Source organism: Typopeltis vanoorti, chromosome 7, assembly GCF_054136105.1.
Source record: "Typopeltis vanoorti isolate ZY-2024b chromosome 7, IOZ_Tvanoo_1.0, whole genome shotgun sequence".
In the NCBI taxonomy this organism is placed as follows: Eukaryota; Metazoa; Arthropoda; class Arachnida; order Uropygi; family Thelyphonidae; genus Typopeltis; species Typopeltis vanoorti.
The window spans coordinates 116,341,864-116,364,297 of record NC_143555.1 but is presented as its reverse complement, the minus strand read 5'-3'; the positions used below and the strand labels follow the sequence as shown (position 1 = coordinate 116,364,297).

The following is a 22,434-nucleotide window of genomic DNA, read 5'->3' as shown; positions in this document are numbered from 1 at the left end:
ATGGTTACATGGATAGAATGTGAGAGGTACAGTATTTTCAGGGAGGATATAAAAGATAGGGTGGGAGAGAGGTATTGTTGAAAGAAGCTGATTTGTAATGAAAAAATGTAAAAGATCGGGAAGATCTTTTGCATTTTTTGTAAAAACTTCACCTCAAATGACCTGCATGTGAATTTGAGGCAGTCTCTTGTGAGATAGAACCAGAAGAATGAATTATACGTTTGGTTGCTGCTCTAAGCCAGCAGATGTGAAAGACATTCATCAGCAAATTAGCACAGTGAGGGAAGATTGAGGAATTGTTATGGCAATTTCAACTATGAAGACATAGATTGGAAGGAAGAAAAAAGTGGATTTTAACATCTACTCAGTGATAATTAATAGCATGTGATGGAAGGGATTTGGGTTATGCGACTGAGGGATCTGGCCATAGGATCAGAAGATTTGTCCATAACCAAGGTCTCTGCATTGTATCTGATTAGGAGAGCAATCATTCGGATTTATTTGGTGGCTGCAAAACATGAAATTTTTAAAAAGTTAAGGTGGACATGTATGTGTGTGTGGAACTATAAAGCAAATTATTATGACAAATTAGGAAGCAGTATCATGGCATAAGAATTCAAGGGAAGGGAAGGATTGTTGCCAACATCTATTATGCACTGTTAATGTAATGTAATGTTAGCATCTAATATGTACTGCCAACATCCTTCCCTTGCAGATTACAGTAAAACATTGCTTTCCCTTGACTATCTTTCATGTACTGCAAGGAAAGGATGTTAGCAGTACATGAAAGATAGGCAAGGTGGATATACCAAGGGTAGGAGGATAATTGAGTGAGAAAGGAATTAGATGAATGAATAGTAATATTAAGCAGAAGCTGCAAAAAATAAAATGTTATGAAAGTATTTAAGGAGAAAAGTAATTTTTGAATGCAGTAGAGGACTCAGGCAGGATACGGAGACCAGCATGGCATGATGGACAAAATCAGATTATGAAAAGAAATTAGCTGATTAGGCTAAAGGTAAATCAAAGTTATCCTTCAATAGTAGTCCTTTTCTCCTTTACACTATGTGTAAAGGAGGAATGACTCAGTCGGTATAGATGAAGCCCTTTGTTCAGAAAGACCTGGGTTCGATTCCTGTCTAAGACATGAGGAATTGGTCATTTGATCTCTTTCGACTAAAGATGAGTTAGCCGGTCTCATATGGAGATAGAGTTTTTTGATCCGGAAACTCAGGTTTTTCATCCCTCAGAACTGGCAAACCAGCCCCGTGAACATACACAGATCTACAGTCATAAAATATACTTAGGAGAGCTCAATCCATCCTAAGGGGGGGAACCCCATATGAAATAAATAAATATTACATAATAACATATCTTTAAGGCAAAGATATAGATGAAAAACTAAATAAATTAAAAAAGAACATTGTAACACAATTAGAAAGGCACTGAATCAAAAGCAAGATGAGAAACTCAACTTAAATGTTATAAAGTAATGATCACTTCTATTATATGATTCAGAAATATGTATGTTAAGAAAGATCAAAGTACAATACAGGCAGAAGAAAACATTTAAAGAGTTCAAAAAATTAGACCACATAACAAACTGAGGTATTATAAGAGAGCTAGGTATTTATAGTTTAAATGAGAAGATTTAGATAGATATAGATAGAGTGCTTACATAAGATGGAACAGTAGTGAATAAATCTAGACCAAAGGAAAGAGAGAGAGAGGGGAAAGACCTCTGAAGCCAGAACAAATGCCTAATCATTGATGAGATGAAGTTTCTCTCAATAACTGACATCTTGGCCATAGTTCTTCCACCCTCATGTTTACTAGGCTTTGCACTTTAGCCACTATCAGTGGCATTGATGCTAAGCAACATGTTTATCTCAATAAAAGAAAATATATTTTGATAAAGAAAATTACAATTCAGAATCAAGAGATTGCATCTAGGAAAAATGAATTTAAGTTTTTTGGAGGATAGTTATCTTAGGCAGCATAAATAGAAGGCTCATGAGGATTGAGAATCTTCTGTTTATATCATCAATGGATGCGAATGTGAATGGTGCATCAATTCTCTTTCTAGTTAGCAAGAAATAATCACGTGGTGCCACATGAAGACTTATGTTGAAAGTTTTTGCTTGGTTAGAATGCACATTATACTAGCCAAGAAATTATATTCTTGTTTTGATCCTTTACCCAAGCGTAAACAAACAAAAGTTTGTGCTCCTTAAGTATCGTCATGACTAAGCTATTTTGTATATAGGTGCTGTTGACTTCACATCATTTGTCCCAGTATCCCATAATGAACAGCACACTTCCTTTTAGACATACGTACTGCTATGCATTATGGGATGGATCACCACCTGGACTAGTTTCAACCTTTATTGAGATCTCACTGGGAGCCAGGCCCTTGGAAATATATATTATTATTAAGTAACACTTACAGGGAGTCCAAAGACTCATTGAGACAGAGTTGTAGAGTCCAAAGACTCTACAACTCTGTCTCCACCATTCAATCTGCCAACCACAATGAACCACAACTACACCAATGCCATCTATCGTCCTCTGCCACCACAAGTATTTTTCACAGACAATTGCAAACAATCATGCCCGTGGCAGGATTCAAACCTGCAGCCTTTTGGCTGGAGAGCAGATACGTTAACCACTTGGCCAACCAGGCTGGCATGAAAACCAAATCAATGTAGACATGATATTTTCCATATACAAGCAGCAGAATGGTATTGTATCATATTATTAAAATCCATTGAATCAGAGATAGTGAAGAAAATTTTTTGCTTTGTTAGAATGTACATAAATTATATTCTTGTTTTAATCATTACTCAAGCATATAAAGCATATGAAAGTTTGTGTGTGAAGATGACCTGCGAGAAAAGGATATGTGGAGCTACTAGGTGAGTTAGGAAAAGATTAAGAGACAGCTTGAAGATATTTCTTGGAATGAGTAATTAGTTGGAAGCTTCTTGAGTATTGATTAAGAGCTATTTAACAGTATCAGTGTCCCAATGTATCCTGAATGTCAGGATGTTAAATAAGGTAAGTCTAAGATGGATGAACAGAGATTGTTTGGAAGAAGTTGTTATGGAGGCAACATAAAGGATAAGAATCAGGTGTGAGGTGAAAGTTGACTCAGTAAGGATAGCTGAAGAGCAGTATGACTAGTGAACAGTAATTGGCCAATCAGGCCAAGAAACACTTTAGAAAGTTCTTTCAATTTGAGGCAAGTTGAAAAAAAAACATTATGGAAATATGTTAGATGATGAAAATGATGGTGGTCATGGTATTTACTTGTGAAGGTATTTCATCCCGATAAGTGTGACATCATGAGGAGCTTGGGTAGAGAGTATGGTGTAGGGGAGAATGATAGTGAGTAGGAGGTACAGTAGACTCTCGACTATCCGGCCTAATGTGGCGGAAGGGCAGGCCGGATAACACAAAAGCCGGATAGGCCTAAGATGAAAGAGTCAAAACTTACAGTTTTTAGTTTTTGATAAAGTCCTTGATAGATGACTGCTTCACCCTTTTAGCCCTCTTCTGCGATGCAATGTCCCTTCACTTACGCAAGCAGATGATATCAGCTGACGTCGCTTCCTCCTGCTTGCTAATGTACTGCAGCGCTGCCTCAATCGTCTTGAACCCTTCCGAATGTGGGATGAGATTTTTCCTGTCTAAGGATGCCTCCTCTTCTTCCCCCTGTGTCACCATTTCCACAATATCGTTGTCAGTTATTTCATCAACTTCGTTTTTGACATCCATTCTGTAATGTCCCGTGCATTAACATCGTTGCAGCTTGGTACATTTTTGAGCAACGAAACAAGTTTATCGTTTTCATCTTCCACTTCGGTTTCACACACGGGTTCAAGGTTGAAATGTCCACCTTCATGGTCCAAAAGAATTTTTCAAGACTTTACGAGTGATATGTTTTGAATCTCTTTACTAACAATTTACTAACGTAACCAGGAACAGTGGCAAACATATTCCGCACTTGTGGACATCCGATACACAACTGATGAAGCGGAGAAATCTGCACTTTGCATGTCTGAACTTGTGTTATGCACGGCACATAGGAGGATTGTAGCAGACGCTCGCTTGCAACGCCTTGGCAAAGTAAATTACAGTACGTATTTCTCATTTTATCACGGGGAATTACTGTATTATTATAATTCTCCGTGATAAAATCCGGGCTCCGGATAGTCGAGAGTCTACTGTATATGAGAAATTAAGTAAAACTTAATTCTAGTGAGTTAATGCCTTCTTTGGCATACCTGTTTAACAAGTCTTAAGCTATTATGTGTTCCTAGGCTTGTGAAGGTGTTTGAGAAAGAGGTTATGGTTCCATTATATATAAAGTTTCTTTCATTTACTCTCTTCCTCTTTTGTATAAGTGACCTGCTTTCACAGAACTTTTCCAATCCCGTTTATAGCTTTGCAGATGATGGTACCTTCCATTCCCACTTTTTATTTGACAAACCTTGTAGTGCTCAACTGTTAGAATTCTCAAGATCCATCATGACCAATATCCTGAACTCCGATCTCCAAGCTATATCTCAATGGAGCAAGCAGAACTTTGTAGACTTCAATGCCACCAAAACTCAGTCCTATCTGATCTCTCACAAGAGAGAGCCCTTACTTTCAATATTACCCAGATACCCGACGATCAGATTTCCATTATTGGAATGACCTTTAACCTTTCCTGGCAAAAACATATTTCAAACCATACCTTCTACAGCTGCCAAAAACTTTGGTGTACTTTTTTGCACAAAATATTACCTCATACCTTCACAAATGCTAACTCTATACAAATCCTAAATGGAATATTGTCCCCATATTTGGGGTGGTGCACAAAATCCTCTAAGATCACTTGATTCTGGATAGAATCAAGGGAAGTCCTGTTCTGTACTATTGTTCCTCCATTTTTCTTCAAAATCATTAGAAGAAATAAGAGCCACTACTAACCAACACCCTTTTACCATCTATTTTGAATCTCGCTGAACCAACTTCACTGCTCTCTCTTTCATTCTGTCTACTTCTGGGTTTTGGAACAGCCTCTCCCACTCTGTCTTTCCCAAAGAATACAACCTTTAGTTATTAAAAAAATAGGATAAAAATGTAAACAGATTTCCTCCTTTCTTCTTATCCTCTTGTCCACATATAGCATTGATCTGCTATAGATCTTGTGACCTTTTGTGTGTGTGTGTGTGTAGGTTTATATATACACACACACACACACTGGTGTCCAAAACATGAGGATGTTAAATAAGCTATTTGACATCCTTATGAACACTATTTCTGAAGATTACAACTGCAAATTCAGACAGATCGGCTTGTGATAACACAGTCCAACACAATTTTTGCTGACTTTTATACGAGACTTGTTTTTTACTAATTTGGGTGCGCTGATTTCAAATATCAAACCCATTTTTCTCTATCACGTCAGGTTTTTCCTCTATGGCATTTTCTTTTTGCTAATTTGTAAGTTTTTGATAGTTTTAAGGAGGCAGTACTATTTAGAGGATCAAAAAAATCAATTTTTTAATATTATTTTCTGAAAGTATGTACTTTTAAAAATCTGTTCCTAACTTTTTATCAAGAAATTCGAAAAATTCCCGAAGATATAGCCTATTATTCAAAGCTCTCGCTTGTTAGTAAACGAATAAATGCGTAAGAACCTACAACGGCACATACTGGCGCTTTGAATACGAGAGAGGCCGATAATTAGATACATAACTACTTAACAATATTCATTAAAAATTACAAGAATATTTATAAAAAAATAACAATTTTACTTACACATGAGTTTCAGGGAATAAATTTTTGTTTGTAGCAATTTCTGCTGTGTGTTCTGTTTTGGCAATCCCTTTGAATACTCCAGCAGTAGTCGGCAATCATGTGAGAATCCCATCTTCCTTGGTACCGATCTTCCATAGTTTTTAAGTCTTGATGAAATCTTTCACCTTGTTCATCGCTTACAGCACCTAAATTCTCGGGAAATCTATCAAGATGACTGTATAGGAAATGAAACTTTATGCTCAAATCTCTTACTAAGTCGTTCAATTCCGCTTGCGTAAAACGTTGCATTCCAGAACTAGAAATTAAATTTCCAGAACTTAAATTTTCATTGTCTAAATCAACATCCGGGTCTTGCTCCTCAAGAACATCTGCCATATCCCGATCATGCTCGTTCTCAAGTAAAGGAAGCCCTTTATAAGCTGGCATGGCTATTTCATTGGAATGAGCAACTGGCCGAATTGCTGAGTCGAGATTTGGATGCACAATTTTTTCTTATTCTTCTTATTATAGCCAGAAGTCTGAACTAAACAAAAATAGCAATCATCTACGTGATTTTTTTTGGTTCACGCCAAATCATTAGAATGCCAAAAGCTAATTTTTGGCGTTTTCCCTTGCTCCACTGTAGTAACTTTTCTACACATGACTTACACACTTTATTTGGAGCCCATGAATTGTCCTGATCTGCAAGTTTTATGTCAAAGTATGCAAAGTACACTTTCTTAACGAAATCAGTGATATTTATCCTTTGACTGGGAACAGTAAAGCTGCCACAAATGTAGCAGAAGGAATCTACACTATTGACACATTTTCGAGTAGTAGACATGATGTATTTTCTTCTGCCGACTAACATGCAATTAACAAGACAAAAAAAACCAGACTTTATTGAAACGTTATAAGTGCTCATCATACTTTCACGATCGATTAACGATTGACTGATTTCGATCGTTCTTTGTCCGCTATGACGCATGTAGCATTCATTTGTTTTAGGCATTTGTCATCGCCTACTTTTCATCACCTAAATGTATTAGGTCGGTTATCGGCCTCTCTTACATTCAAAGCGCCAGTATGTGCCATTGCAGGTTCTCACGCATTTATTCGTTTACTAACAAGCAAGAGCAGTGAGCGCTCCGATTTTGATCTGCGCACCGCTTTTAATAATAGGCTATATCTTTGGGAATTTTTCGAATTTCTTGATAAAAAGTTAGGAACAGATTTTTAAAAGTACATACTTTCAGAAAATAATATTAAAAAATCGATTTTTTTGATCCTCTAAATAGTACTGCCTCCTTAAAACTATCAAAAACTTACAAATTAGCAAAAAGAAAATGCCATAGAGGAAAAACCTGACGTGATAGAGAAAAATGGGTTTGATATTTGAAATCAGCGCATCCAAATTAGTAAAAAACAAGTGTCAGATCATAATCAGCAGAAAAAAAATTTTTTTTTTGTTGGCCAGTGTAATTTGTGTAACTGACAATGTCAAGTAGAAAGTGGGTACTCATTCAAAATTTCAGATCTTGCACAGCGGAGTCACATGATAGCACTCAATAGGATAAAAGGCAAAAGACTGCGTTAAGTGAATTGAAGGAGGTTCTTTTTGTGAAGGAATATAGTTGCAAACTTGGATGTCTTGTGATGTCAGTGACTAAGCCATGTATTTTCAAACATGGAAGTAATTCAGGAAAGGGAATACTACTGTTTATGACCGGTCATAAAAATTGCCTGCAAGCTGATTACAACAATGGGCAGCGTATCCTCTGTTCTCAAAACTGAACGAAATAACATTTGTTTTGCAAATGTTAGTGACCAATCAGCAAGGAAGTATAAAGAAAATTTTTCCACTGAAATTGAAGATCAAGGTAGTATCTGGTTCTCAAATCTAGTAATACTGAATACTTTCCTCACAAGTTCGTATTGTAGGGTGAAAGTACTTGTTTTGAAACCGTGGTGCCATGATTTTTTAAAAGCAATAGGCCTACAGATTTAAATTTTAATATGAATAAGAGACAAGGGACTTTGTTTAATTTTGGAGTTAAGAAATCTCTTATTGAAGCTGCTTGTGACGCAACAGATAGTGATTCATACACCTCCAGCCTACAAAGTGATCTCCAGGATGTACAAAAACGAGGGGAAATCTACCAGCACACAAGAGAAAAAGTCTGCATTCACTCGTAAGCACTTATAATAATGGTATAAATTTTTGGTGATCAAAATGGGATATGTCAATGAAAATCAGCACAAATTAATTTAATGATGTTGGCCTGAGGAAACTACAATATGCTACAAGATTTCATTAGTCCAGTTATTGATAACTGATTTAAATATAATTTTATATTTGTCAACATGTCACACTGCATACATAAGTGTACTAATACTCTTTATCATTATGCCATAATTAATTATTAATACATTGCAAAATAACCAAGGTGTTCCGTGAAAATTTCAGGATTTGTGAAGTGTTATATCGTAGGAAAAATCTGGGAAATGCTGATCTAGATGATTTTACGTGGGAAAGAATTATTGGAAAGCTTGAAGAAGTTTGTAGAATAACTGATATTTCCAGGGTTTGGAATCTCACAAAACATTGTATTCAGGCTCTGGGCAGCATTTCAAACCAATGGAATGTGTTCTCGATGTTTGCTAAGCAGTTGCTCTTGTTCTACCATGGAGGCTGAAGACAGATTTTTGGTTATAACAGTAAAACATAATTGACACACCATGACAGGTCAGCCACAGTTTGTCGAGATATCTGCATACCTGTGCTTGAATGGAGATAACTCGACAAACTGTGACAAGTAGGTCTGTATGCCCAAAGGCCTGTCTGCGTCCCTTTATCCACAGTTCATCATAGAGCATGTTCATATTCCATACTGAAAGAGCGAATGTACTCTTTACAGATGAGTCATTTTAGTCTTTAATGCAATTCTAGACTACACTTGATCTGGCATGAAAGTGGTACTGCTTACCATCATGAGAATATTCTTAATAGGGATAGATATAGCAGTACTTGGGTCATGGTGGAGACATTATGCTTAATGGACACACACACCCAGCTACAAGTGCCAGAAAAAAAAGGAACTATGACTGGTGATTGATATTGCAGTGAAGTTCTTCCATGTCATGTTCGATTGTTCAGTGGTGCTGTAGGTGAAGAACTCATTTTTATGAATGACATTGCCACACCACATCATATACGAACAGTGGGGATAATTCTGGAGACTGAGGATATTAATCAAATTTAGTGGCCAGCACGCTTCCCTGATCTCAACCCTAATCCTTGATCTGATGGAGGAATGGGCTAGTTTGCCTCAAGAACTCCTGAATCACTTGTTGCAGGCATGGTATGATGTTGTGAGAGTTGCATCACAGTTCAGGGTGGGCATATTCCATACTGAAATATCTCTGCATAGTTTTCTGTAATCACTGTACATTAATTCCTTAACTACATCCATAGGACATTTGTAACTTTAGCTGAAAATATATTGCAATTTAATTTTTATGAAATTTATAACATATTTTTTGTGTAATATAATTTATTAGTATATTGGCAATAAATTTATGTCCACAATTGGCTGTAGTCATGAAAATTTTTTCATATATAGGTAAAAATGTAGTTCATCCTTAGCTTTTGGACACTTGTGTGTGTGAAAAGGCCACATATGGATTACTTGCATACAGAGTTGATCACATGGTTTTCAGTCAGATAAAGATAGACTGAAGAGGATCCAGAGACCTTTGAAGAAAAAGCCATAAGCTCTGTCCCACATAAACTCATTGTCTGACTATTCTACAAAAATGTGTTCTCCATTTGACTACATGGCCTGAATATGCTGTGCATTTTCTTAGCATCTAAACAATTGGCCCCAGAATACAGTAAAGGAAAACAACAACAGTCCCATTTCTGGACACTTCGATTACACACCAGCCTGATGGATCTATTTTCCATTTACAGAAAACCTACACATACAGGCAGATACATTCACCAGCAGTCACCCCTTCCTCCCCACAATGTGGGAGTTCTGATAACAGTACCTTAAATACTGAACTTGACCACTTTCTTAGCCAATGCCTCCAATCTCAAAAAAATATTAAAACCCTGTAATCATGACTCCCCCCCCCTCCTTCAGAGCAGAGATTATTCAATATCTATCACCATTCCATGTATCTGGGGCACATCCGAAAATTTGACAAAAATCCTAAGGAAATATAACTTACAACCACTTACAGACCATATAAAAAATTGGCATCCCTTGTCCATTCCACCAACCATTCCTTAGACCTACCAGTCTACCAGGTCCCTTGCAATTGCAAACTGTCCTACTGGCCAAACAGGCAGGATAAGCCAATATAAGAATTTCTGAACACAAGGCCTACATCTGGTCCCACCATTACAGCCACTCAGGACTTGCTGGCCATGCTTTGGGCACCCATCACAGGATACACTGAAAGAAGCCCCACTGTATTATACCACAGCAAATACAAATATGAGAGGCTATTCCTTGAATCTGTCTCAGCCCTGAAAAACTTTCCAAACCTCAATAACAATGTATACACTAAAGCTGGCCATGAACTCTGTATAAGTACAAGAATTATAGTTGCCATTCTTATCATTGCATCCCTATGTTATTGTATGCAAGTTATGTTATTTTTTCCATATCAAACTTTTCAGTTATCAGTATTACTTTTTTGTAGTAAATTATAGTTTAAAATAAGTATTTCACTTCTTTATGAGAATACTGCAGAATATAACTGTAGTATAGAAATAAACAGAAAAATTGGTAATGTTACATATTTATGATAAGTCCATATTTATTTTTGTCTTTTATTTGGTACAGATTAAATACAAGTGAAGGACACACTATTAAATTTCAATGTGGTAAGTATTTCTTTAACTCTTCAGTTTTTATAATAGGATTGTTGAAATAACATGTAATGTTATAATTATGGCAATTTTCCTGTTCGTGGACTTTTTCTGGATTGTATCAAGCAATTTTAGGAAAGTTATACACTACATCAAATGAGCGAACATTATTCTGAGGTTGGATGAATTTGAGACTTATGTAGCGTGAGGGTTGTGTGGATTAGGACTATTTCAAATGAATGAGGACATCAAGTTTTTTTTAGGGCTGAGGGAACTGTAAAGTCAGTAAAAGCTAGAGAAGTAAATTATCAGTATTTTTATCAGTAAAAGCTAGAGAAGTAAATCAGCCAAGGAGAGAAATCTGATCTTGACTGATTGTACATCACACAATCTTTTGAAGTTATTACTAGGTTGTGTGGTGTACAATTCCACAGTTCCACTGGTTTTGGAAGGTCTCAAAATTTTGGTCATTTGAGCACTATAAGGTTTAAGAAGGAAAAAAGTTTATGGGAGATAGAATTTGGGATTGTTGAGAGAATATTAATCTATATGTTAATGAATTTCAACCATGCTCCTCCTATAGGAGGATCATGGTTGAAATTCTGAGGTATTCTGACATTAGTAAGGAAATCTGAGGAAACTATTTATCTGATATTCTGGTTGTTAGATTGACAGATTATATTGGTGCTTTTACTAATTACCAATATAATCTTTCCATCTAATTTATAAATATAAATAAATATTTATAAATATACTTCTCATCTTGACAAGAAGCCAAAGTATTTGCTTCTCGTCAAGATGAGAAGTCAGTTTGAGTGTATACACTGAGGTCTCTCAAAGAAGAATCCTTGATAAAGTGATTTCTCAACACTTGAAATGGTTAGCATGTCAACTTACTCATGATGCAGTGCCATGTAACTCTACCTTCAGTTATAGAATGTTTTTTGCTTAGTTATCAGGTAAATTATAATAGACAAAATTCCTGTTTTAATGTTATACCTAAGTGTAATCAAACAGTTTACACATGAAGTATCTTCATGACTAAGCTACTTGTATATATAGACTGTTAACTTCACATCAGTTGCCTTAGTATCCCATAATGCAAAGTGCACTTCCTTTCTGACATGCATATTACTATTTATTATGGGAAGGGTCACAACCCAGATTGGTTTTAATCTTCTGAAAGGATGTGAGATACTGAGGCAGTTGATATGAAGTCAACAGCCTCTATATGCAAGTAACCTAGTTGTGAAGATGCTTTTCAATATGTACTTCACATGCAAACTTTGTTTACTTAGGTTTGGATGTAGGATTAAAACACGATTATAATACCTTCAGTTATCCAGCTGGCAAATTGCTTGCCTACTATGTTTGCATAATTGAGGGATTACTTCAGAGTTGACCACTTGGACCTCTTTGTCATAATTTGTAAAGTGATCAAGTAGCAGTTAAATGCAGTGAAGTGTGGCAAAAAAGAAAAACTTTTGAGCCAGAGTAGATCATAAATAGGAGATTTATGGTGCAGTGGTTTACCATTTTTCTGACATGAGTATGATCTCGTGAATGTGCATATGAGGCTACTGGTTGTGGTCGGTTATGATATTGTGAGAACTGATTTAGATGCATGCAGTTTTGTGACTCCTACCCTTGAAAGGTTCAGTAAAGTTCTAGACTTGAAAGTTTATTTTTTCACTTGGTTAGAGTATAATAAAATTAGTTTAATCCTTTATCCAAGTGTGAGCAAACAAAGTTTGCGCCTGAAGTATCTTCAGGACTAGGGTAAAGTGATACAACACCAGGGCAACTCGTTGTAAAGGTGGAGAAAGCTACCAACACTCCTAACTCAGTATCTCCTATAATGCAAAACACCTCTCCTTGCGGATATGTCTAATGTTATGCATTAAAGGAAGGGCCACTACCCAGACTAGTTTCGACCTTTATTGAGGTCTCTTCAGTGGGAGCCAGGCCCTAGTGGAAATACCAGGCAGAAGCATTAGCAGGTCATCTCTACCTATAGGAGTTGCCAAATGGTGTGCCACCCTTTTTTAATAAATTATTACTTTACCCTAGTCCTGAAGATACTTCAGGCGCAAACTTTGTTTGCTCACACTTGGATAAAGGATTAAACTAATTTTATTATACTCTAACCAAGTGAAAAAATAAACTTTCAACATCTTTCTCTAAATCCAGAGTAATTTATTAAAAAAGGGTGGCACACCATTTGGCAACTCCTATAGGTAGAGATGACCTGCTAATGCTTCTGCCTGGTATTTCCACTAGGGCCTGGCTCCCACTGAAGAGACCTCAATAAAGGTCGAAACTAGTCTGGGTAGTGGCCCTTCCTTTAATGCATAACATTAGACATATCCGCAAGGAGAGGTGTTTTGCATTATAGGAGATACTGAGTTAGGAGTGTTGGTAGCTTTCTCCACCTTTACAACGAGTTGCCCTGGTGTTGTATCACTTTACCCTAGTCCTGAAGATACTTCAGGCGCAAACTTTGTTTGCTCACACTTGGATAAAGGATTAAACTAATTTTATTATAAGTTCTAGACTTGACTGCAAAGAGCGCATGATTTCAGTTGCTGCTCAATATTTCTATATTGCTTCAGTCCTCCGTACTCTTCAATACTGATCTTTGCAACTCAAAGGATCAAGATTCAGAATACTCAAGTACAGACTGATTCATCAGTGTACATCAGTGGCAATTTGGGATGTAGCTGACCAAATTGCATTTTTTATTTGCTTAAACCAAAATAAAAAATTATGGTACAACATGACAGAATTTCATGCCAGCTGGGCCGTCGCCCGGTTAAACAAGGCCTTCGTTGTTTTCGCCAGGGAACCAGGGCAAACAGCGAAAAGTCAGCTACTGGAACAAATCCTAAAACCCAACCCAACTCAATATCACCAGAATTCAAGATCGGTACTATCAACATAAGAAGCTTAAATGGCAAAGAAATGGAGCTAGCTGAGGAATTGGATTAAGTACCAGATTGACATAATAGGGGTGACTGAAACAAAAAAGGCAAAAACTGGTGAGATCTTTGTGAGCAATAAATACAAATTCAGGCAATGACATTCAAGGAAAAGAAGGAGTAGCCATAGTATTCAACACTAAATACGAGGCTAATCTTCTTGAATGGCACGCAGTCTCAAGTAGAGTAATGTGGGCAAATATGAGAATGGGGAACTGGACAATGAGACTTATTTGTGCCTATGGTCCCACAGAAGGTTCTGCTAAGGTAGAAATGGAGGAATTTTTTGAGGCTTTAGAGAAAGTAACTGACACAAAGAAAAAGGAAAAGTTGGTCCTTGTTGGGGATCTAAATAGCAGAGTAGGAAATGATTGTCAGACATACAAAAATATTTTGGGAAAATTTGGATAAAAGAGCAAAGCTATTAATAATAATGGCAAATACCAGTTGGATTTCTGCTCAGGACATGGACTGGTTATTACATGTTCCAACATAAAAATGTGCACAAATTCACATGGAGAGAAGAGGCAAGGAATAAGAAAAGTCTCATTGACTATGTTATTTTTGATATTGATGTTTTCTTCCTGGTACAGGACACCAGAGTGTTCAGAGGATTTGAAATTGGAAGTGATCACCATTTAGTCTTGAGCAGGATAAAAATTGAATTTCATATTGAAAAGAATAACGTGTAAGAAAGTTTTAAAGCAAATAAAAGTTGAGCAGCTCTCAGATGTGAACTGTAGACTGAAATACACAAAGATTATTGAAGAAAAAATGAAAGAGTTTGAGAACAGGAACCAAACCTTGGAGATTCTGTGGCAAGCCCTGAAGAAAAACACTGATTCAGCCAGACAGGCATGTGGTGAAGTTGTCTGTAAGGATAGAAAAATCAGAACTCCATGGTGGGCACAGGGAGTTAAAGAGACAGTGAAAGAAAAGAAGAAAGCATATCAAAAGTTCCTGGCAGATAAGTCAGCTTGTGCTCTTAGAGAAGATAGAGACAAATGTAAGAGAGCTAAACACTGTAAAACTAGCTAAACAAAGTCCATGGGAGGACTTTGGTAAGAACATAGAAAATAAATATCAAGAAAGTGTCAAGATATTCTGGAGGTTGTTGAAGAAGCTTAGAAATGGAGGAGAGTCTGCTGTAAAAGGAATTAGAGATGATAAAGGTGACATGAAAACAGGAGAAAAAGATATCCTTGAAGTATGGAGTAATTACTTCGAAAAATTGCTAAATGAAACAAGCAGTGATGACAGCACAGTGGGTTAAAAACTGACCAGATACATATCCATACTTGAAGTATTAAAAGCCATCAAAAGCCTGAAATGTGGAAATGCAGCAGGAGTACAGAAATGCTTAAGTATGGAGGTACAAAATTCTTACAGTGGCTGCACTGCATAAATCAGAATGCCTGGACAGAGGGACGAATTTCAGATGATTGGAGTGGAGCATAGTACCCATATATAAAAACGGAAATAAAACTGAATGGGAGAATTACAGAGGTATTTCTCTATTGAGTGTTCCTGGTAAGATATATGCAAGTATACGTGAGAAACGGTTGAGAAGGATTGCGGAAGACAAGCTTGGTGAAGAACAAGCGGGATTCAGGCCAAATTGAGGTTGTCAGGATCAGATTTTCACTTTACGACAGATAGTTGAGAAATCATGGAATATAACAAAGATCTGTATTTAACTTAAATATAAAGAGCCAACAGGCTTCATTTCGGCAATGTAAACTTTAATTAAATTAAGGGGATATTAGATACCACATTGTTTTGAGGGGATAATTAAAGGGATATTAGATCCCACTTTCCCCACCTTTGCAACGAGTTGCCCGTGTTTGTACTACATTGTAGGACTACTTGCATTCAGCTCACGCTAGTATTCACCGATACTTTTATAGTTTTTTATACTATATTCGGCATGAAACTCTCTGATTCCAATCTTTGAGTTTCTTATTTGGTTTTAAAACAATGTGGGATCAAATATCCCCTTAATTTAATTAATGATCTGTATTTAAGTTTTGTAGATCTGGAAAAGGCATATGACATGGTGCTAAGAGAGAAGCTATTCAAAACACTACAGTTATATGGTGTCAACGGGACATTATATCAAGCAATACTTAGTCTTTGTTTGAGTTGTAAGTCAGCAGTTAGAATTGAAGGAAGTACAGGAAGATGGTTTAATGATAAATCTGGTGTCAGACAAGGATGTACATTATTTCCTCTGTTATTCATTATCTATAGGGATCACATCATGAAGAAAGTGGTATTAAACCTGATATCAAAATTGGAGATGTTGATGTCAGCTCTTTGCTTTATGCAGATGATGTTATACTTCTAAATAAATCTGCTACAAGTCTGCAAGATTCCCTGACTAAATTGAATAACTGTTGTAGTAGATATGGTATGAAGGTCAGCATTAAAAAGTCAAAAATGATGAAAATAGGCAGAAACATTGAAAATATCAACTGCATTGTGAATGGGGAACCTATAGAACAAGTAAAACATTTCAGCTACTTAGGCACGATTTTTAGTGAAGATGGTAAATGAAATATGGAAATAGGTAACAATCGACAAAGCTGGTGTGGTAGGCAGTCAACTGAATAAAGTTATTTGGAATAAGAGAGAGAGAAATTAGCTGTATACAGGACAGTATTCAAGCCAGTTTTAACTAATGGATCTGAGAGCTGGGTCAGAAGTAAAACACTTGACCAAAGACTAGAGACCGCAGATATGTGAGTCCTGAGAATGATTAGGGGCATGAACAGATGACATCAATGGTAATATCATATTAAAAACGAGAATATTAGAAAGAACTTGCCACTGTCAGCATCCAGGAATATGTTAGCAGAGCTAATCTCAGGTGGTATGGTCACTTAAACAGAATGGGAGAGGAAAGATTAGCAAAACAAGTGTTTTTTGCCAGGTTGGCAGGAAAAAGATCCAGAGGAAGACCAAGATATAGGTGGATTGATACAGTAAAAAGTGCCTTAGAAGATAGAAATATAAGATTTAATAATGTTGGAGTCTTGACAGGTAACAGAATGATTTGGAGGAAAATTGTAGATAGGAAGTTAGTAATGATGTAAATTTTTCATATAGTACTATCATATTCCTGATATATACCCCTTGAGGGTATATATCAGGAATTTGATATTTATACAGCCACATGTTGACTGATATTCACAAACAGGAGTAAAGAACTCATATGTGACTGAATTTTTCAGACTTAATATAGATGCAGATTGGTATTCCTGTGGTCTTTTCTCAACAAAACATCCTGTTTGACTAAAGTAAAAGAGATGGCAATCGGCAACTTGGTAGACACCTTGGATATACATGATATCATGCAGCATCTGTTTGATTAGCATCAGAAGAATCCTAAAAATTAACAGCTTGAAGAGAAGAGATAGTGTAGAGAGAGAGAGGTGTGGTTGAAAATTCAAGGTTGTCAAATAAGAAAGAAAAGAAATAAGATACTGTTGATAACACACAGTAACTGTCGATCATTCATTAGCGATTGGAAGAGAAGAAACTGTTTTAATACATGATGCTGTGTAAGACCTATCATTGCTTCATATTGCATGAAAGTAAATATTTGGCTTTCATATATATATGAAAGCAAATACTGAAACACATCACCTAAGAAGTTAATAAAACTTTATTAAACCAGATACATTAATTTGAATCTAACAGATTGAAGTCCTCTTCTGGACAGAATTGAGCAAGCTTAGAGAGGATTTTGGTGCACCATCCTAGATATGCGAACAATATTTCATGTTATTTGTATAGAAATAGCAGTTGTAAAGGTGTGCAGTGGTGTCTTGTGTGGAAAAGTATGCAGAATTTTTCAACAGTTGTAGGAAGCAATGGTGGAAATGTCTTCATGCCACATTTAATATACCTATACTGACTGAATAATACCTGAAAAGGCTGAAGTTATAGGTCAGTCCAAGAATAGAAATGTGATTGTGTTTGGATATCTGTGTATTATTGAAAGTTAGAGATGTGAGCTCTTTTCTATGAGAGATTAGATATGACAGAGTTTTGGTGGCATTTGAAGTGTACAAAGTTGTCCTCGACCCAGTGAGGTATAGCTAGGAGATAGAAGTTCAGTATATTGATTATGATGAATCTTGAGGATTCTAACATTTCAGCGCTACAAGGTTTGTCAAATGAAAAGGAGGAATGGAGTGTACTGCACTGCATCAACAAAGCTACAGATAGGATTGGAAGTCTGTACGAGCAGGTCATATACAAGAGGAAGAGAGTGGATGAAAGAACAGAACCCTGTGGTACTCGTGAATTTGTGGGGAAATCTGAGGAGAAGAAACCATCCACCATGATATGTACTGAGTGACCATTGAGAAAGTTGGCAGTCCAGTTACAGAATGGGGAAGGCAGATCATAAGATGGCAGTTGCTAAGTAGGCCCTGTGCCAAACCTTAGAAAGGCTTATGTGTCAAAAGTTCATGTATTCATGTCAATGTTTTTGTGCTCTGAAGATGCTGGATATAGTATCAGCAAATAAATATTAATTATTTTCTTATTCTGTGTTGTGAATTAATAATGTTAAATAAATGACATGTGCTAGACCTGATCAAATGTTTTGAAAATGTCAAGAGTAACTATATGCATTTCTCTAAATTTTTCAATGGTTTGAGTCCAGAGGTGGGTGGTGAAAGCTAAAAGATTGGCTGTTGATCAGGAGTAGCAGAATTCTGTACCACCAGGTATATCTCCAAGTGCTGCAGGAGTTAATTGATGACCTTCTCCATAAAGTTGGGCTTTTTTTTTTGTGATGAGGTGACTATGGTACCAGCTGGATGTGAGAGTGGTGGAGACATGTTCAGGGCCAGAACACTTGACTGCCATTTGGACAGGAGTTTGGATCCTTCAAAATCTAATTCAGATTTGATGGTGATTTTTTTTACAGCTGTTGTGAGCTGCAGTATAGGTGGAGTTAGCAACTGGAGTTTTGGTCTTGAGCCACTCAGGGTATGCAGTATGCAGAGTTTTTTCTTTTACTGCATTTGTCACTTTTTTGAGAACCATGGCTTGGATGTGAAGATAATTTTTGTTATTGAGTCTCTGCAGGTGTTTGGATCAGGAGAACTGAAGCAGTACTTGGACCTTGGGAAGGAGGAAAAGAAGTAATGAAAGTCATCCCTTTCGGCACACTTGGTAGTGCCAAATAGGAGGACCTGGGAAAGGATACAAGGGAGTGTTTTTCTTTGGTGGAAGGTAACAAAACAAAAGTTTGTTGTCGGGTGCTAGATTATATTTCTTGAAGATTTTAGCAATTGATTTGCAGATTCCAGCAGTATATGGGATTGGAACACTTGCATAGGGTCTGGATGATCTGAAACTAGAAAGGACAACATCCAGTGATATTGCAGTGATCAAAGCTGTAGCAAGTAAAACTTTTGAAAAAGTTGAGAGTTTCATTAAAAGAAAAAAGAGCTCTCTAAACTTGAAGCACTTCACAGCCATTACATGTTCCAACTGTTTTTGGACAAATAAACTCAATAGATGCAACAATTTCATCTACCTTATTTCTGTAACTCCTGACATTTGTAAATAAGAATAACAATTCATTTCTTGGTCTATTACTAGTTCTACCCATGCTTCCCTTCATCTATGACTTCTCCACACTTGCTCCTGTCTGCTCACTCTTTGTTTGATATGACCCCCCCCCCCCCCAGACTCAACTACTCCATTTGTTCCAACCGTTCCATTCCTATGCTGACCATACATGCATTCATTACTGCTTTCAGAATCCACTGTTCTTACACTACTTCCCTGATCCACCCTGTTTTCTCTGTTTGACTTCCATTCCTGTTTTCGCATTCTAATCTTCATGCACGATCTCATCATTACTATTATTATTACTATTATTACGGGCAACTCCAGGGAGTCATTGGACTCATCGAGGGAGGCCCCAAATCATATTCATCACAACTATTTGACATTCATACAGTATCTATCATACCTCGCCTTAAACTCATTCACTGTCACAGCATCCACCACAGACTCAGGGAGCGCATTCCACTCATTCACTACTCTAAAAGTAAAGAACCCAGCTCTAACACCTTTACTAACCACACTTTTGCCCAGTTTCCATGGATGTCCCCTAGTCCTCCCACAACCAGCCCTGTACTCAAAAATATCTTCTGAATTAATTTTATAGAAACCCTTCAGTAATTTGAATGTCTCAATCATATCTCCCCTCCTCCGCCTATCAACCAATTTTCACCTGGTCCTATCATGCTCATTTATATCATCATCACTGACTTATAATCAAACTGATCAAGGAAATACAACTGTCAATTATGGACCAAATGAATTATAACAGAGAAATGAACACTTTTCTTAAGTACTATTATACATTTGGGATTCTACCAAATCTCAAAACAAAAAAAAAAGTGTATAAATTATTTAAAAAAAAAGTTACATCTTTACCTCAAGAAATTACCAAAAGATAAAACATTATGTATCAAACCACCTGGATATGTGAAGACCCTAAAATTCACAAACCTATATCATCCCCACCCTTCCTTCTGCATTTAATAGTTGACAGCCCCAACTAAAAATTGGCCACATATTTATCGAAATCACCCCCCACACACACACACCCCAGTCACAAGTTTCTCTCCTTTACTTATCCTTTCATGTCCCCATGGCACATAATGTTAAGATCCTTTCTTTCCACAACTTTCTGTTCAGAGCCAGTGTTCTCGCTTCTAACCAGCTCGCCCATCCAGCTTCATTTCTCTCCTTCTCCATCATCCTTTGTTATGTGAGCTTTGGTCTTCCTCTCTTATGCCTTCCTTCAGGAGTCCAAGTCAGAGCCACCCTTGGGATGTCATCATGGTTCCTCCTGAGTACATGTCCTGTCCATTTCCATTCAAGCAGTTTGATTTCCTCTTGAATACTTTTTTGTGTTAGTTATTTTACATAGTTCTTATTTGATATTTGGTTTGTCCAATAAATTTTTAGAATTTTTCTAAGACATTTGGTTTGGAAACTAACTTTTGTTCTTGCATTTTACTTATTTTCCAAGTTTCTGCTCCATAGAGTAGGGCAGATCTGACATTACTTAAAAAGATCTTCAGTTTTGTTTTAATCTTGTACGCTGCAGATTTACATATTGGCTGTATACTTGTGAAAGCATTGCATGCTTTGGCTATTCTCTGTTTAATATCTTCATCTGTGCCACCATTTTGGCTGACTATCAAGATATTGAAAGTCTGTCACATCTTTCACTTCTGCATTATCTATCTTTACTGTTTTACTTTTATTATTAATCCTTATTACTTTTGTTTTATCCCATTATAAAACAAAGTAGGCTTAAAAATTTCAGTAGGCTTAAAAATAAACCATTATTTATTTTTAAGCCTACTGAAAATGCATTTTCTCTTAATCTTTCTGTTTTCTGTTGCAAATCAATGAAACAAGAAGAAATCAAAACATGTAGTCTGCATAATCTAGGTCTCCAAGTTGTCAAATTACATCTTAAGCCAGCTTTGGTTTTTGTGGTTTTAGTCATAACCCAGTCTATCACTATATGAAAAAGTAGACCACACAGTACACATTCCTTTTGAAACAATGGGAAAGGCCTGCTGACTCAGAGTTCTGCACCAGAACTTGGGATCTGCTGTTTTCATACATTTGTTTGATAACATTAATTATCTTATTTGGTATACCATAGATGCTTAAGATTTTCCAGAGGATTTCTCTATTAATGCAATTGAAAGCTTTGGTAAAATCTATAAAAGTCAAGTACAAGGAGACACCAAGAGTTTGTTCTATTATAGAACAAACTCTTGGTGTCTCCTTGTACTTGACTTTTATAGATTTTACCAAAATGAAAATTTTACCAAAAGTTTCTCAAATTGAAGATCTGTTGTATTGTTCCAGCTCTGGTTCTGAAGCTTGCTTGTTCTTTCCTCACTATAGCTTCAATTTCATTTTTCATTCTTTCCATTAATATTCTGCTAAATACCTTTACTGGCACAAATAGAAGGCTAATTCCTCTCCAGTTTTCACATTTTGTTAGGTCTCCTTTTTCTAGTATTTTCACCATCACTACTTTCTTCCACTGATCTAGTGTTTTCTCAGTTTCCAGAATCAGATTGTATAATTTAGTTAATTCATTTGCAGCATTGCCTTTATCTACTTTCAGTAATTCAATGTATGTGTTGTCATTCCATATATTTTTCCAGACATATGTTTCTTTATTGCATTTCTTTATTCATTACTTCATTTGAGGTGATTTTTTTCAATTGTTATGTTTAGTTTATGTCATTCTTCCTGTTCTAATTATTTTAGAAGTTCTTGTGTGTTAATTTTGTCACCATTTTCTGTTATGTTCAAAGTTTTATTAAAGTACTGTTTCCAGCAGTCCTTTACTTCCTGTTCCTTTGTTAACAATTTTCCATTTTTATCCTTTACGCAAGTTTCCAATTTCTTTTTCTTAGACGATTTTTGCATTATTCCATATACTGTATTAAGTTGTCCCATGTCTGCTGCTCTCTGCACCTCCATTGCCAGGTTTTCTATGTAATGCCTTTTGTCTATTCTAGCTAATTTCTTTATTTCTTTGTCGAAAAAAGTATATTTTTCTTTATATGTTTGATAAAGCCTTTCAGACTTTGTACTGTCTTATAGTATTTTTATTCTTTTCCTTTCCTCAATTAAATTCCAGGTTTTTTGTGTTATTCATTTTTTGTTTATTTTTCCTTCAGTCAACTTTAAATGTTGTTTAGCACACTCATT

General features: G+C 36.3%; 1 protein-coding gene across 5 annotated transcripts in view; it reads left to right on the top strand.

Moving 5' to 3' along the window:
* LOC150104990 (uncharacterized) overlaps positions 1 to 22,434 on the top strand; it is a 231,805-nt gene that overhangs the window by 138,428 nt on the left and 70,943 nt on the right. For all 5 annotated transcript variants that reach the window (XM_090395446.1, XM_090395450.1, XM_090395449.1 and 2 more), the window contains exon 4: positions 10,647 to 10,687. In XM_090395446.1, the coding sequence (XP_090251572.1) occupies positions 10,647 to 10,687 (41 nt within the window). The remainder of the gene's footprint in view (positions 1 to 10,646; positions 10,688 to 22,434) is intronic.